The sequence below is a fragment of the Meriones unguiculatus genome, chromosome 8 (assembly GCF_030254825.1).
Source record: "Meriones unguiculatus strain TT.TT164.6M chromosome 8, Bangor_MerUng_6.1, whole genome shotgun sequence".
Taxonomy (NCBI): domain Eukaryota; kingdom Metazoa; phylum Chordata; class Mammalia; order Rodentia; family Muridae; genus Meriones; species Meriones unguiculatus.
Window position 1 is genome coordinate 97,358,739 of NC_083356.1, and position 16,042 is coordinate 97,374,780.

Consider the following 16,042-nt stretch of genomic DNA (forward strand, 5'->3'; position numbering starts at 1 on the left):
TGAAATATTTTTGATTTCTGCTAGTGAGAAGAGGGGATGTCCTGGCAGCATGGAGTGGTATTCGTCCCCTCGTTACCGATCCCAACTCTGCAGACACACAATCTATCTCACGAAATCATGTTGTGGATGTCAGTGAGAGTGGCTTAATCACAATAGCAGGTATGGGGGGCTGACTCCCTATTTGGATTGTTTCTTTTCACTTTAATGGACAAGCGTTTTGTTTTATTTTGCCATATTTCTTGCCAAGAGGTGACTTTTGCTATTATTAATTCAGAATGCCAACTTAATGGCTTAACAACTTCTTTGTAGGAGGGAAATGGACGACGTATCGCTCTATGGCAGAAGACACTGTGAATGCAGCGATCAAGATTCACAACCTGAAAGCAGGGCCGAGTAGGACCGTTGGGCTGTTCCTTCAAGGAGGCAAAGATTGGAGCCCCACACTCTACATCAGGCTTGTCCAGGACTACGGGCTTGAGAGCGAGGTCCGTTGTGCATTGCCACACTCACTACACTGCTTTGATGTTGCTAAGATCTCATTCAGTTAGCCGGGGTGTGGCCTCCCTGAGTTACAGTGACCTTTTGCGTGGCTTACTGCTCTCGCATACTGCAAAAGAAAACCAGAAAAGATTGTCCAGCTTTATCATAGTTGCCTTAAAAGTGGTGCACTTTTAGTTTCTCTTTGAAATCTGCGGATTATTTGGATTGTTTCCAGTGCACAAATTTCCCTAAACTTTTTGCATCCTGAATGTGAGGAAGGTTGTCTTCAGAAGCGACATTAAGAACAAAAGAAAGCTGAAGCTTCATCCGTCACTGATCCGGTCCTACACGAATGCTGAGTCAGTGCTGGTGTAAGCATTCAGAACCCAAGTGGTTTCCTCCCACAAAGTTCGAACCTAATACTCCCTGAGAACTATTAGTTACAAGCTGTAGGAAAACCGTCAGCCTAAGAAGATAGTGTTTTTTTGTTCTGTACTTAAAAGGAATGGCGTCTAGAGTGCCTTGCCTGGATAACACAGTTTTATTTTATTTCTGTAGGTGGCCCAGCATCTCGCTACCACCTATGGTGACAAGGCTTTCGAGGTGGCCAAAATGGCAAGTGTGACTGGAAAACGGTGGCCTGTCGTTGGTGTGCGTCTTGTGTCAGAATTTCCATACATCGAAGCAGAGGTAGGTAGTGGTCAAGGGACTTCCTGTGTGCTGGTGCTCTGCCTACCTTTACCAGTTACGTGCTGCAAAAGTTTCAATGCATACAGGTCAGCCAGAAATCTAGAGTGAAGTTTTGGGCTTTCACAGATATTGAATTCTGATGTTGACAACGGTAATAGTGTCATTATGGCTGTGAATTCCAGAGTTTGTTCAGGGAAGCACCACACGTCTGAAAATTTGGTTTGTCTTAGAATTTGTAGATCTTTTAATTTCATATCGCTTCTATCTGGACTGGTTCCAGGCCCTCCTCGAGCTCTGATAATTTCTCAGGGATTTGTCTTATTTCTCAACTTATTTTCTGGCACTGTGAAACCAGACGCCACGCTGTGGTTCCGTTGTGCCTCAAATAGCTAGTGTCCAGTAAACTTCATTTGTTGCCCTCTGAGGCAGGAAAAACTTTACAGCCTAAAGAGCTGAAACCACAACTTTTCTGTCCGAGTCCTCTGCATAGTCAGCCATGCAAATGAGTGTTTCCATTATTCATTAGCAAAGAGAAGTGATTCCTGTGGATGGTGAGAAGCCATGCAGCTTGCATGTCTGCATCTCGCACTGTTCTGTAAGGTGACATTCAGTCTTCCCCAGCCCACTCCATTTTCCATCCTACTGCAGCAGGCACGGGGGGAGGGTTGTATCACGCCACAAGTGTGCCTGTGTCTGACGGAGACCCACACAGGCTAGGGAAAAACATCACCTTCTCTCAGAGGTTTACTTTTCAAATGTGAAGCTTTATTATTTTAGAAGAAAGATCCAAACCAGCGTGTTTTCTGTAACTTAGGTGAAATATGGGATTAAGGAATACGCCTGCACCGCAGTTGACATGATTTCACGTCGCACCCGCCTGGCGTTCCTCAATGTCCAGGCTGCAGAGGAAGCCCTGCCTAGGATTGTTGAATTGATGGCCAGAGAACTGAACTGGAGTGAACTGAAGAAACAGGTATTGTATAAAAGCCTTTACAACCACAGTTTCCTTTATAAACGTGGAACAGCTTGTTATGTTTGTAAAGGCTTGCATGACTTTTGATGATGATTTTAGGTCTCCTGTTAGGTCTCCTCTGTGTTATACATATCTAATATTGCTAGGCCTTTAGAAAATGGAAAGATATTCTTATGTCAAAATTTTACTGTTACAGAAATCTAGAGAATGCTTTTAAATTCCTGGTTATAATTCCTGCTAAAGAAAGATACAAAAGACACAAAAGATACAAAAGGTTTAAAAGTTGAGTATAGCCTTTTCTAGGTCTCATTGAAAATACTCTTAATTTCTGCTCTTGATTAATTATTTGCTAAAAAATAGTGATTTCACTGCCTGAACACCAAGGGATTATTATTTGTATCACTTAATATTTTAAAAGAGACCTTTACACTATGAGGAAAAACCAACGTATCATTTAGTGCCTTCATTTTATTACCCCCACCCCAAAACAAAAATTCTCCAGGCAGTGGTGGCACACACTTTTAAGCACAGCACTTGGGAGGCAGAGGCAGGCGGATCTCTTGAGTTTGAAGCTAGTTTGGTGTACTGAATGCATTCCAGGACATTCAGGAAACCCTGTCCCAAGCACCCTCCCTGGACAATTCAGCGATGCTTGGCTATGCATGCGAGCATAAGCACATAAACAAACAACATACATACACACACATACTTGTCAGGGTATATATATATATATATATATATATATATATATATATATATATGTATACAAATATGTATATATAAACCCACTGACCCCCCAACCTCCACACACAAACCTGGTAATACACAGAAAATCTTCTTTTTTACAATTAGCCCAAACTCTTGATGATCATAGGGATACGCTGATAAAAATACTTTCCTCATTCACCTATTCCTTTTTTAACTGGATCCATGTAACTTTTTGTTACACGTCACTGAATTAATCCTGGACAAACTCACCAAGGTTATCCTCACCGCATGGCAGGACGTACTTGTCAGCTCTTAGTGCTCACTTTATTTGGCCTAGCTGATTCAACTCTCCCTCTTGAACAGTTTGTTGGGAGAGAGTTTGTAGTGTAGCCCAGGCTGGCTTTGAGATCTCTATCCCACTTTTACCACAAAGGTACTGGGGTCGCAGGTGTATCCAAAATGCCTGGCTTGAACAACTTTCTGACTTGAGTCAGTTCATAACTCCTGTAAATACTGTCCCTAGAGCCATCTCCATTCATAACGGCTCTTGCTACTCAGGTCTCAGGTCTCAACTTTGCCACCGTACTTTGCATATTCATTCATACCCCATCCAAAGCTACTCGGAGTCTTACCAAAGTCATCTTCAGATCACGATTGAGTGTCAGCCTTTCTTATTGTATTCGTCATTGTCACCTTGATGTAGGCTACAGGTGTGTCTTTGTGTCATTGTACTGGCTTCTTTCCAGTAATCCAGTGTTCCCATCTTAACAACTTTGGGACTTTTATGAGAATATAAAATCTCTCACTGGATTTGTCTACAGGCCTTAGCTGAAGGTACATTTCTAAATTGGTTTTTGAGCCATTGTCTTAGATATGATCATGGAAGGACTTAATGCTGGTAGGTGTGGAAAGTGATCCTGAAATTAGGCCTAGAAACACTTCAAAGTATAGAAACTGGAGCAATAAGGAAGGATACAGAACAAACAAAAGGAAAAGCTGTTAATGATGGGGGAGTTGTAAGAAGATTAAGACAGAGTTGTGACTTAGAGGGGAACAGTATATGAGGGGTGCTGTAACAGAAATACCAGTGGAGTGTTCTAAATAGCAAATATTTATCTCTTTGCTTTCTAACATGAAGCTCAAGGTCAGGGCACCAGCATGTCTAACCACTTTTTATGGTTCATGGGCAGATGGCTCTTGGGCATATTCACATGTGTGAATGGGTGTCATTGAGCATTTTGCCATGTGCAGACAATGCAGACGAGTGTTGGGCATGTAGCCTAACCTCTAAGTATTCATATTACTCTATAGATTCCTGAAGGTGGAGTTCCTGGGAAATGTGTGTGAAAGGGTAGGCTTATAGGCTTGACTTCATTACATTCTTCAAAGATACAATGTCCCTATGTCTTTAAAATTCTACTCAAGTTTTCTATTATCATGCTCTTTAGTGAATCGATGGTAGAAATCTCTAGTCAGTGTCTCGATGTCCTCCTTGTGTGAAGAATAGCCCTGTCTTTGGACTATTGATGGAGCGTCTCAACAGTTAGCCCACATTGGCCTGGAACTCATGATTCTACCACTTCAGCCTCTAAGAGCTAGCATTATAGGCATGTGCTGGTGCTCAGCTACAAAGGGATGACCCAGTTTCTACAAGCAGTAAATCGTGAAGCTTCGTTCAAAACCTGTCCCCTGACCCCCTCCTGCTGCCTCTGTACTGACTTATAAATCTTCGAGGTTTTGTGCTTGAGGTCTTCATGGTGACAACACAATATCATTGTCTATCAGTTTTAGGTGTAGGTTATATTCTTATAAAATTTATGTACTTATAAAAATCATACTTGGAATGATTCGATAATAATACAGTTTGTGCTAGAAAGTAGGAAAACATTCTAAAAACCAGTTGTGCTTAGAATTTCCAGGTGAAGAGAGATTTAACTTTATTTCAAAGTTTAGGCAGACGTACAGTATTAGGACTACTCCCAACTTCCTTAAAGTAACAGAGCAAAACAAAGCAACTAAAGGTATTATTCAGTTTCTGAGGCACAGGAGCTTAATGAGAACAGTAAGCAGTCTGGAGAGTACAAAAGAGAAGGAAAAAAAAGAATGAAAAGGTTAGAAAGTTGTACTTCTGAGAAAAGGTTAAAAGCATTGGGATTATTTCGCAAAAGCGAAAGAGGAACAGGGTGATAAATAACTCTGCATAGATGAATTGTGTTGTTTCTACGGTCAATACCCAATGAGTGACCTGTATACTGAATATGGTGCCAAATAGTGTAGGGTATAATAAATAGCTCAGAGTTTCAAGGACCTCCAGCTCTAACTGGGTGCATACCGCACATGCATATGTCAGAAATGCTTCTGTGTCTTTAGAGTTTTCAGATGCATTTGGAGACATCGTTCCGTGAGGCTGAAAGTCAACTAATAGAGAAAAATGAAGTAGGCAGGACAGCCCTGTCTGGTGGAGTTGGGGAATGACTAAGGAACAGAAAGAGACACGAAGGAAAGTAGCATTGCCAAACTGTCTACACTAGGGTATGAATTAAAGGTGTGCAAAGATGACAAACATGGTCAAACAGGAGATTTGGTGTTAAATAAGTAAAAGAAGCTTTAGTTCAGGTGACTTGAAACTTTTGAAATGCTACATGTATTGTCAATTACAACAGAGAAATTTCCTTGGAGACTTCAGTCTAAACTTGTTTTTTGGGAGGGCTGAGCAGGAAAGGGCATGAGCATAACTCAGAACATATTTAGGGAAATGCTGTCCAGAAGAGAAAAAGGGAGATTCTGTAATTGTCATATAAGGTACATTTTTATTTTCATTGTGAGACTTTAAATTTCAAATTTAAAACATACAGAAGACATACTCAGATAGGAGATGACACTCCATAAATTTTATTACAGTCAAGGAATTTGCTGCTGGGATTCTTTCACTACTGTTGATCCAGAAAACAAAAGGTAGCAAATGCAATACCAATTTCAAAAACCAGAAAGCAAACTATGTCTTTGTGATGTAGGAACAGTCTTCATATTGATTCTGGCTGTTTTTCTAAATTATGTTCATAAATATAAGAGATTAAGTTCACTATGATTATTATTATTTAGCAAGAAGTGTAGGCTATGGGAGACTAACAAGACATCACTAAGGAAAAATGTTTCATACATGTCATTTTCATATTAGAGTAAGGATCAGGAGAATGTTATGGAAGTGATATTTAGGGACTCAATAAAGTATGAATTGCTGCAAAAATATATTTTTTTAAACTAAATCACCAATTTTGACCTGTGAAGAGATCTTTGATAGCAGGTTGCAAGCACTCTGTCCCCTTGTCCTAGTCTAGTTTGGTTCATGTGTTTACATTACAGTCCTGCTGCTGTGCTTTCCTGGTGTGCCTGTAAGCAGAGGGGTGAGTGAATATCTAATAATAAATTGAAACGATAGCCAAAAGTGCACCAGGTGTGTTTCTATAGAAGCAAATGAAAAATCTTGTCCTAGGTTAGACTGACTTCATTTATTCAAGCTAAGTTTGGCAGAGCTTATCAATATAGCATGCGTGAAAAAGAAGAGTGACTTTTGTTCGCCATGCCTGCCAGTCAATTAACAGTGGACGATGATTTTTCCCTACTCCAGTGTACTCTTCAGTTGTGTTAATATAGATCACGTATCTAGAGAGATGGAATTGAGTGTTACTCCTTTGAAGGTATTTGCCTCATCTCTGTAGGAGCATATTCTGACAGTGGGATTATATGACAGAATTTGTGGTCTGGAAGAAAACCTCCAACATGGCATAGGGCTTTGAAATAATGTTTCTGCTGAAGCTGCTGACAGACAAATCTCTGAGGAGTAAAGTACTTGATGCTGCTTTCAGGAGGTAACTAGCGATACAGAAACATAGGAAGTCATCCCAAGCAAGTTGGAAAAGCTGGAAAGAGATATATTTAATCTCAGCATAAAATATTTTAATAGGTACACCAACCTTTCTTGAACCACCTTGAGTAGAGTTATATTGCAAGTAGCAGTGTGATTTAGACAGACAGACACCCCAGGCTTCTGTTTGATCTGGATGGACAGATTTCTCCCTTCTTTGAAATGTCGCAATTATTTGATGGAGTGTGGATAAACACAAGCAGTAAAGGAATGTGAATTGAGGAAGAGCTTGTCACTGTTGGGAAGGCTCCAAGCAGCATGTCCAAGGACATGGATTTTGCAATAGCTTATGTAAAATGGCTGGAAAAAATGCCTTGAACAAGAGAGTCCATTTTAAAACCATGACTGGTGGATTTTCTTTTGTGAAGAGAAGCCTGCTGGTGAAGAATGCCATTGGAGACAGAGACTTTATGTTTTATTTAACCTCACAGATGTAGATATAGACACATTTTTTTAAAGTTTTAAAATTCAAATTTGTCATTATGCAGCATTTATGATATTTTATTTCTTTTGTTGCATCTGTTTCCGAAGAGAAAGGAAGTGGGAAAGGGAAAAACAGTTTTTCTTTGTAAGGAAACAGAGCACCAAGCCTTGGCACTGCCATAGTCTGCATCATGGCTTTGTAGCCATGCCTCACTGCATGTTCATTTCAGTTTCATATTCAGTGTTTGAGGCCAGCTGAGTTTGTAACATTGTTTGGTGTGAAGCTGTGAATTTGAAATGCATTTTGCACTCAGGCAGGCAGAGGCAGGCAGATCTCTGTGAGTTTGAGGTCAGCTTAGTCTACAAAGTGAGTCCAGGACAGCTAAAGCTGCACAGAGAAACCCTGTGTTGAGAAACAAAACAAAACAAAACAATCAAGATATACATTGGCTTTTGCTAGATGATAGTGTATGAAAAACAGCATCTCAGCAGCTCAGGCCGTATACATGACTTAGTCATTAAGAGGGCTGTCTTCCCTTGCAGAACACACACCCATACTGGACACCTCATAACCTGTGTAATTCCAGCTTTAAGGAATCTGATGCTCTCTTCTGGACACCCTGGGTACCCCACATGTGTGTATACCTGCACACATAAATAGGCACCCACACACATATAGAGGCTAAATTAAAATACAGTAAAACAAATCTTAAAAACCAATCTCAGGGGCTTGACACATCCAGCATGTTTGTTTGTTTGTTTTTGGTTTTTGTTTTTGAGACATGTTCTCTCTGTGCATCCCTTGCTATTCTGGAACTCCATAAATAGACCAAGATGCCATCAAACTCATTGACATCTGCCGGCCTCTGCTCCCTACTCTCCCAGCACTGGGCTTGAAGGTGGGCAACACCATACCTACATCAGCCAGCATTTGATGTCTCTCTTTCATGTTTGACCAAGCTATGCTTGTTCTCAGGACCAGGAACAAGAGAGGCAGAGAAAAATAGAAAGTCCTTTTAAGCCATCACTCAGAAGTGGAATAATTTACATCCATTCATGTTCTATTGGCCAAAGTAAGTCAGATGGCCAAAACTCACAAAAATGGCATTAAGAAATATATGTATTAGTGTGTGTGTGTGTATCTGAGAGAGAGAGGGACAGAGACAGAGACAGAAACAGACAGACAGACAGACAAAAGCAGAAACAGGCTGTGTGTGTGCATTTATATGTGTGAGGAAAGAAATTTGCGAACAACATAAACTAATATAGTCACGTGATGTAGTTAGATGGAGAGTGACAAAATGGATGTTAAGGGAAGTGTTTGTTTCAGAACTGGGATACTGAAAATAGTGAGAATGACTGCAGAGGATAGCCAGCTTCATGCTAACTCTGGCTGTGAGAAACCGCTGGCAGAACTTCTGCATAGCTGACCACAGGCACAGCCAGCCGTGCTAGAGGAGATGTTTTGCTTGTCATCAAGCTTTACGAATTTCTTCCTGTAGAATTTGATAGTAGCATACAAGAGCACACTACAGTAAGTAGAACCATGTAGAATGAGCATCCTTATATTTTGGAGAAGCAGTCAAACGCAGGTGATGACATGCTCTATGAAATTTAAGAAAGATGAACTGAGCCCAAGGCCCACCTGAGGGTGCCTGGAACCAGAGCTCAGGTAGAATCAGGCAGCGAATGCAGGTGGACACATCAAGTGTGTAAGGTTACAGTGTGTAAGGTTCTGTATCTGTGCTTAGAGTGTGTTGAAAGTTGCCCACCTAGGAGGAGTGGTTGGTAATTCTCAAGTAAAGCTGGATGTTGGCTCAGTGAAAGTCAGTTTCTGGTGATAAAAGACATTGAAAAGTCAAGCGCTCCTATGAAACTTGCCCCCTTTTTTCACATGTCTTTTCTTTTTCAGGAAGAACTTGAAACGGCCACAAAGTTTCTGTACTATGAAATGGGCTATAAGTCTCGAACAGAACAGCTCACGGATCGTACTGAAATTAGTCTGCTGCCTTCAGACATTGATAGGTACTTCTAATAGCTCTTCCTCCTTCTTCTGCTGCTCTTCTTCCATATCCTCCTCCTCCTCTCTCTCCCCTCTTGCATGTAAGACTATTTGCTATTATTCAATTTTGGGTTGCAGGTACAAGAAAAGATTTCATAAGTTTGATGCAGATGAAAAAGGCTTCATTACTATTGTTGATGTTCAGCGTGTTCTAGAGGTAATACATATATTTTTCTTCATTATCAGTATTTAGATATAGAAAAAAATATTGATTAGCATTTTTACAAGTCATATTTTTGAAGTTTTAGACAGTCTAGTCAGATTAGAAGATGGCTATCCATTGTCTTTACTCAAAGCCTCACTTCTCTGTGCTTTTGTGTCCAGAGTATCAACATACAGATGGATGAAAACACACTCCATGAAATTCTCAATGAAGTCGATTTGAACAAAAACGGACAAGTTGAGCTCAATGAATTTCTGCAGGTGAGTTTTGATGAGACAGATGTACTTGTGTTTTTACTTTTGCTTGTCATTAAGCTAAGAATGGTTTCTTAGGTCTATCCATTACCCACTTCATTCTGAAAGCGTAGGCTGAGCCAGCAGCACTTGGTCTGTCTGCTCTTGAGGATGAGCTCTGTTTGTGCCTGGTCATTTTCTTTCTCTTTGTAAGAGGCATCTGTTTTATTGGTTAATTTAGATTAAATCCAAGTTAATTATGGCTTACAGAATTACAAAAGTAAGCGATGGAGTGTGATTGCTGGACCACTGCCTATGATGAGAGGCAACATAATATTTCTAGTATGGAGAGTCATTGTTTCTTTTTTTAATGGGAGAAATTATAATCTCTAGTTTTATTCATTGAGTAATTATATTCACATAAGGATACAGTTGATTTAATTCTTACATTTTGAAGAACCAGAAAAGCAAATGAGAAGAAACTTAAGTTCTGGGATGAAGACCACAAATTTAAGCATATTCATTTCTGATGTTCAACTAACCAAAGTTTCAATTGTTCAATCATTGTAACCATGAAGGGAATCTATTTTGTTACTGTAACCTCACACTAGATTCTCTGCATTACCCAAGGAAAGAAATGCATTAATTTATCCCTAACTGTCCATAGGGTTCTGATCATTGGAAGGGCTCATTGGTTTCCAGGCAGACAGTTTCTCTTTTTCTGTTTCTTTTTCTGTAGTGTTTCTTGGTCAGGTATTTCAAATGAATGCCAGGTCTTGCTTGCACCATGGCAATGATGAATGCTGAACATGAAATAAATTAATGCTGGGATTTTGGTCAATGTCAGCCCTTTCTTCACTGTGTCAAGTTAAACAAACAAGATCAAGGCAAAGGAAATGGTAATTGTCTCTCTGGAGATGAGCTGCAGATAAGAGCATTGTTGAATCTAAATGCAGAAAAATTTCGAAGGTTGTGTCCAGCATTACAAAAAAGAATGTTTAGCTATTTAACTAACTGTTTAACTAAATGCGAATTTTAAATCAAATTTGAGATTTATGGTTAGGATTTTGAAAACCTTTAATGCCTCCTTGTATATATTTTTTTTTCCAGGAGAACATTTTATTGTCTCAGAATTTTAGAAAACTCTTCTTTAAATAAATAGCTTATGCTTCATTTCCTGTGCTTTGCAAAGAAACAACAGCATTTAGACCTGAAAAACCCAGGGTTTTAGAAACAATAAGAATCTAATTTAGGGAATATGCTGTGTGGCTTGGGTTTTAAGTAATTTTCTTGAATGTAGCAGAGTTAAACACATAGAAAACAATTTAAACCACCTGCAGGTTTTCTTGTAGAAGTTTTAAATAATTGAGTATTTCCTGTTCAGTTCTAAATGAAAGCAACCATTCATGCTTTCAATAAATACACAGCATATTTTCCAAGTTATAAAACACTGGCCCCTTTTCTTGTGAAATATATTCACACCTAGATATTATTTTTTTTCTTGCAATATAGTTTTGAGATATACATAATACTTAATGGAAAACTTTTAGTTTGTTGAGGTTGGTACAGGAAACTCTCTCGGTGGCTGAGGCAGAAGCCCAGCTCTGACAGCTCTTACCTCTGAATTCCAAAGCTCTCCCAGAATCAGAGGGAAAAACAGTAAACAGAAAATTGTTCTGTCTTTAAATGTCAGCATTCCTTAGGTAAAATATTTCTCAGATGTAAAATGTGTTTCCACATTTGATAGTTTAATGAAGTCTTTTCATGTTTTGATGATTAAGAGCCCACATTTATCCTGTGAAAGGTCTGATTTGGGGTAGGGGTGTCCGTTTTCAGTCATCCTGAGAGGAGACTCAGTACGGACGCTGCCTGGATGTATGACGTTGTCTCTGAGTCTGGCCTTAATGACACTTATGCATGTAGGAGTTGCTCTTTCGTAAGTGGTCACCTGTGGAGCAGCTTTTAATAAGGTCAGGAGATTCAGGTCCGGACCTGATGCCCAGACCAGGTGCCTAGACTCCCAGGTGCAGCACGTTTTTTCGAAATGTATCTCCGTGAACTAAAACCCTAACTCTGAAATATTTTAACTATTTCCACATGTTTTTTTTAAATATAACTTACTCTATTGAGTACATTGTTTAAAATAGAAGAAATAAGATTTTTAAAAATCCACTAGTTAGTTCCATATTGTTGTAAAAGGAGTGGCAATCTTTATACTCAGAATTGCAAGGTGCTTTCTGGATTAAAGGCCTTTGCCCACTTTCTGCTTCTGATTTTGTCCATTGGATAGAAATAAATTAGCTAAAATGTGTAGGTTGGGGACTTTTATTCTTAGGGCAGATCTCTCAGTCCATTTTCAATGACTCGTATATAAATTTGTGTAGAAAGACTTTAAGGAACTTGGATTTAGAGGACTTGAATGGTCAGGTGTAGTAACACTGAAAAATGATCAGTAAATTTAGGAGGTCATGGTTTGCCATTGCTCTATCCCTGAGATTCCTTCTCGGGATTTAAAAATAGAATTAAAGATCCAATATTTGAAGGTAACTTCAAAAACGTGATTCAAATTGCATATGGTGGGCAAAGGTGTCCATTAAATTTGCTTTTAGGATAGCCTGATCTACTGGGCAGACACCATCATTGTGAAACATGCTGCCCATCACCTCTTCCTAAACTCTTCAAAAAGTTGAGTGTGTGCTCTTGAGCCGATGGAGCACACCATTTTCCTCCGCATGGCACAGGCAATGTGTAGCAGCTAAGAAGAAGAGAGTAGAGTAAGCTGGCCTGGCTGCTGAGTGTCTTCCATCTTTTCTCTCTCTTAAAGCTGATGAGTGCAATTCAGAAAGGAAGGGTGTCTGGAAGCCGCCTTGCCATCCTGATGAAAACTGCTGAGGAGAACTTGGATCGCAGAGTTCCGATTCCTGTGGATCGTAGCTGTGGAGGATTGTGAGTCTGACCAGTATATCCACAGCCAGCACTATGTTCCGACCAGAGATGACTTAAACCACTCTAAAATAGTGCCTATGATAGCTGCATTTTTTTTTTAAATAAACAAAAAACAAAACGCAAAAAGCACTGGAAAACATTCCAAAACTTTTAAGAGGTTGGTGTATTTGCCAGCTGAATTTGTCAATCCTGTATTTGTATTTGTCATTCAGTCTAGCTTCTGAAAAGTGTTATTCTCATTTTTAGTGCACATCGATTTTAATGTTTTGTATCCATTCTGTAACCCACTCTGCCTTTCCATTCATGCATTTGAATTGGTTTCAGAGGCGGACTCTGAACAGATTGGAAAGAAGCTAGGGAGATTTTGTGAGCACCAGAGCTATGGAGCTTGAGCTTATAGTTCGCATTTTATTTTATTTTATTTTTTCCAGAAAAGCATCTGACCTATTGACACAAAAAAGAGAGGTCGGGAGACTTCTCAGCCCTTGCTACCTACCCCCTCCCTAATAATACTGCTCCCTTTTCTGTCTAGAGCAACTCTAGTTCATCTGGAGAGGGAAGACAAAAGTTTAGATCTGGTTGAGATTTGGTTACATTTCTAAAAGAGAAACTCTGAAAGCTTCCAGAATCGCAGGAGTAAGATAAAGACAGCACTGACATTTGCCGGGAGGTACAGTGATACTTGCTTCTCAGCAGTTCATTTTTTTTCCCCCAGGCACTGCTGGCTTTCTTTGACTATTATAGTTGCCAGAAAAATCCTTGCTTTTTTTACTTTAAAACCAGCATTTGAGTGGCAAGTTGGATATAAGGGGATGGGACCAAATCTTTCCATTCCCCATGGGAGGAATGATACGACACAATTTTCAATCCCACAAGTCCTGGATCTTGCAGTGTGTGGTGTTGTCATGCTCTTGTTGGGGTGTGCAGCAGTGGTGGTAGTTGCAAAAAGATAACAATAAAAAAAAATTGGACCGACTTTTGTTAACCTTAATTATAACATTAGAATAAGGTATGCCACTCTAATATCCAAAATCAGTTTGTTTGCCAAAAGCCTTTCTCTTTATGTACCCAATAGGAAATTTTCATTCTACCAAAAATAAATCGAAGAAAGATACCAGACACATACATTGAACGTATATTAAAGTGTGCATTGAACTCAGCAAATAGTCCACAGAATAGAGATGCCAATTGGAAGATGCTTTGTTATATTCTGTTGGCATTATAACTAGTAATCTTAATATTTATTACTTGTGCTCCATTTTCTGACTCTCCCAACGATCAGTTTCCTGTGCATAAGAGGAACTGTAGCCCATTGTTCACATTTCTATCCCTGCAGGCTTTGTTGCACAGATTTTGTTCTAGCTTTGTGGCCTGGTACATAAAACACCTTTGTGCTACTATTTCTGCTAATGCAAACATTGTCTTTCTGCCTCATTCATTACGGGTTATGAGTCTGCATATTATCATCCAAACTGGGAGGTGGTCTTACCTAAGACCTCAGCCCCTCTCCAACCCTCCCTACCCCTGAAATATGCAGAAACTGCAGGGAGAGAGAACTCAACTCCTTATTAAGTGAAGTTTAGATGCTGCCACTTCTGTGTCAGGGAAACCGGACACAGAGCAAGTGATGTCACAGCAGGTGTCACTGTGAAGTTTTTCTTTCAAAGTGTGAATTTTTCACGCTGGTTTTTAGTTTTTATTATTAGTGTTAAATAAATGGAAGTCTGTGGCTTTGTGATTTAGTGCTTTTTCCATCATGACAATAAATTATACCTAGTGACAGTTAAGTTGGCAGAAAAGCTGTCCTTTAAAACATCCCATGACATATCACAGTATTCTGTATCTGTACTCCCTCCTCTTTCTCTTTCTCTCTTTCTTTCTAGTTAGATCAAGATAACGGTGGCTTGTGTCTTCCCTGATTCTCTTGCAGTAGGGACTGGGCTCAGAATGTGACATGTTCAGGCCGATCTGTGTTTGGAAAGCAGGTCTTGTTTGTACATGCTTTGCTATGAATGAAGTTCCTCTAAGGACAAAGAGAAGTGTGCTTTTCTTCATTTGAGCATCTCTGCTTTGGCTTAAACTCTGCTCATTCTAAAGCATGCTCCTTCACCAATCCCAGAGACTCATTTTGGAAACGAGCTACTTTTATGACATTCCTGTAAGGGAGTAAAGCATCCCAGCATTTTTCTATCGGCTCCTAATTAAATGTTACAGCTTAAAAAAAATATTAAATCTGACTTAAGCAAAGGGAAATGGACACGGGAAGGAACCCTTTCTTTTAAAACTCCTTCAGGGAATAAAACATTTTTTTTTCTTTCCACATAAGCCTGGCATTTGTTGATTCTGTAGGTTGTGGGAGTGGGTGTGCAGGGATTGCCTTTTATCAAGTGATTTATTTCAAGAGCCTTTGAGGGGATTCAGGTGAAGGAACCCCATCTGTGCTGGAGAGCCTTGTACGCCTTTAACTAGCCTCCGCCCCAGTCGTAATAACAGTGATAAGGCTGGATTACTTGTTTAGCTGAGGTTGTCTGCCTCATAGCCATCATGCTGCACATTCCTGCTTTCAATCTGCTCGTTCTGAGCGTGACGTCAGATCCCTGCTATCAAGTGCATGCTTCGTATTCTGCCTTAGTTTATGGCTTGATTTTGTCTATTTCAAAATATGTACAACAAAATGTTCATTCTGATTTTGACTCAATACAACATAGCAGTTGTCACTGATTTTTTTTTTTCTTTCCCACTTTTTTTGTGCATTTGTAAAGGTCTTTTGCATATGAATGTAATCACACATTGATGTCACCGATGCTGTAAACTTGCACTGCATTTTACTCTAGGGATTTAAAAAGCCCTACTGTGTTTTAAAATAATATTGTCTTCACCCAGTACTGGAGTGGATACGCTCACTGCATGCTTTCATACTTTTTTGCAATTTTATGTATTGTGTTGGATTATTGTTCTAGACTGGATTGTTAAATGCTATGTTTGAGGCTGGGTTGTCATTTTTATAACTGTCTTGGTATTTTATCGCCATTATTTATTACTTTTGATATACAGAATGAGCTGCATGCATTTATAGAGCAATAAGAAGATGTATTTAATGTGCCTTGTTTTTAACTAAGAGCCGAAAGCATGAATCAATAAAACTGATTAAAATGGTCCGTTTGCTGGCATTTTGATGTTACTCGTGGTCAGACAAATAACTTTAATTACTACTGAAGTTTTGAAAGTTTGAAAATATTTCCAGACACTGTATATTAAGTGACATATATTAATTCTGCTACATTAGAATTTTATAATTTTATTTGGAGTATCTATAGTATCAGTATTGACAGATGTATTTTTTATGACACTACTAGAATTACTTGTATTAATTTTTTGCTTCAGCTTTTAGGACATGGTCTCTGCTTTACGTGACCCTAGCCAACATTTATCCCATTAC

General features: G+C 39.3%; 1 protein-coding gene across 3 annotated transcripts in view; it reads left to right on the top strand.

The window, feature by feature from the left end:
• Gpd2 (glycerol-3-phosphate dehydrogenase 2) overlaps window positions 1-15,761 on the top strand; it is a 133,511-nt gene extending 117,750 nt beyond the window's left edge. For all 3 annotated transcript variants that reach the window (XM_060390190.1, XM_021651366.2, XM_060390191.1), the window contains 8 exons: window positions 25-159; window positions 310-485; window positions 1,039-1,170; window positions 1,985-2,143; window positions 9,112-9,224; window positions 9,340-9,418; window positions 9,586-9,684; window positions 12,482-15,761. In XM_060390190.1, the coding sequence (XP_060246173.1) occupies window positions 25-159; window positions 310-485; window positions 1,039-1,170; window positions 1,985-2,143; window positions 9,112-9,224; window positions 9,340-9,418; window positions 9,586-9,684; window positions 12,482-12,607 (1,019 nt within the window). In that variant the 3' untranslated portion in view covers window positions 12,608-15,761. The remainder of the gene's footprint in view (window positions 1-24; window positions 160-309; window positions 486-1,038; window positions 1,171-1,984; window positions 2,144-9,111; window positions 9,225-9,339; window positions 9,419-9,585; window positions 9,685-12,481) is intronic.
• Window positions 15,762-16,042: the final 281 nt, after the last annotated feature.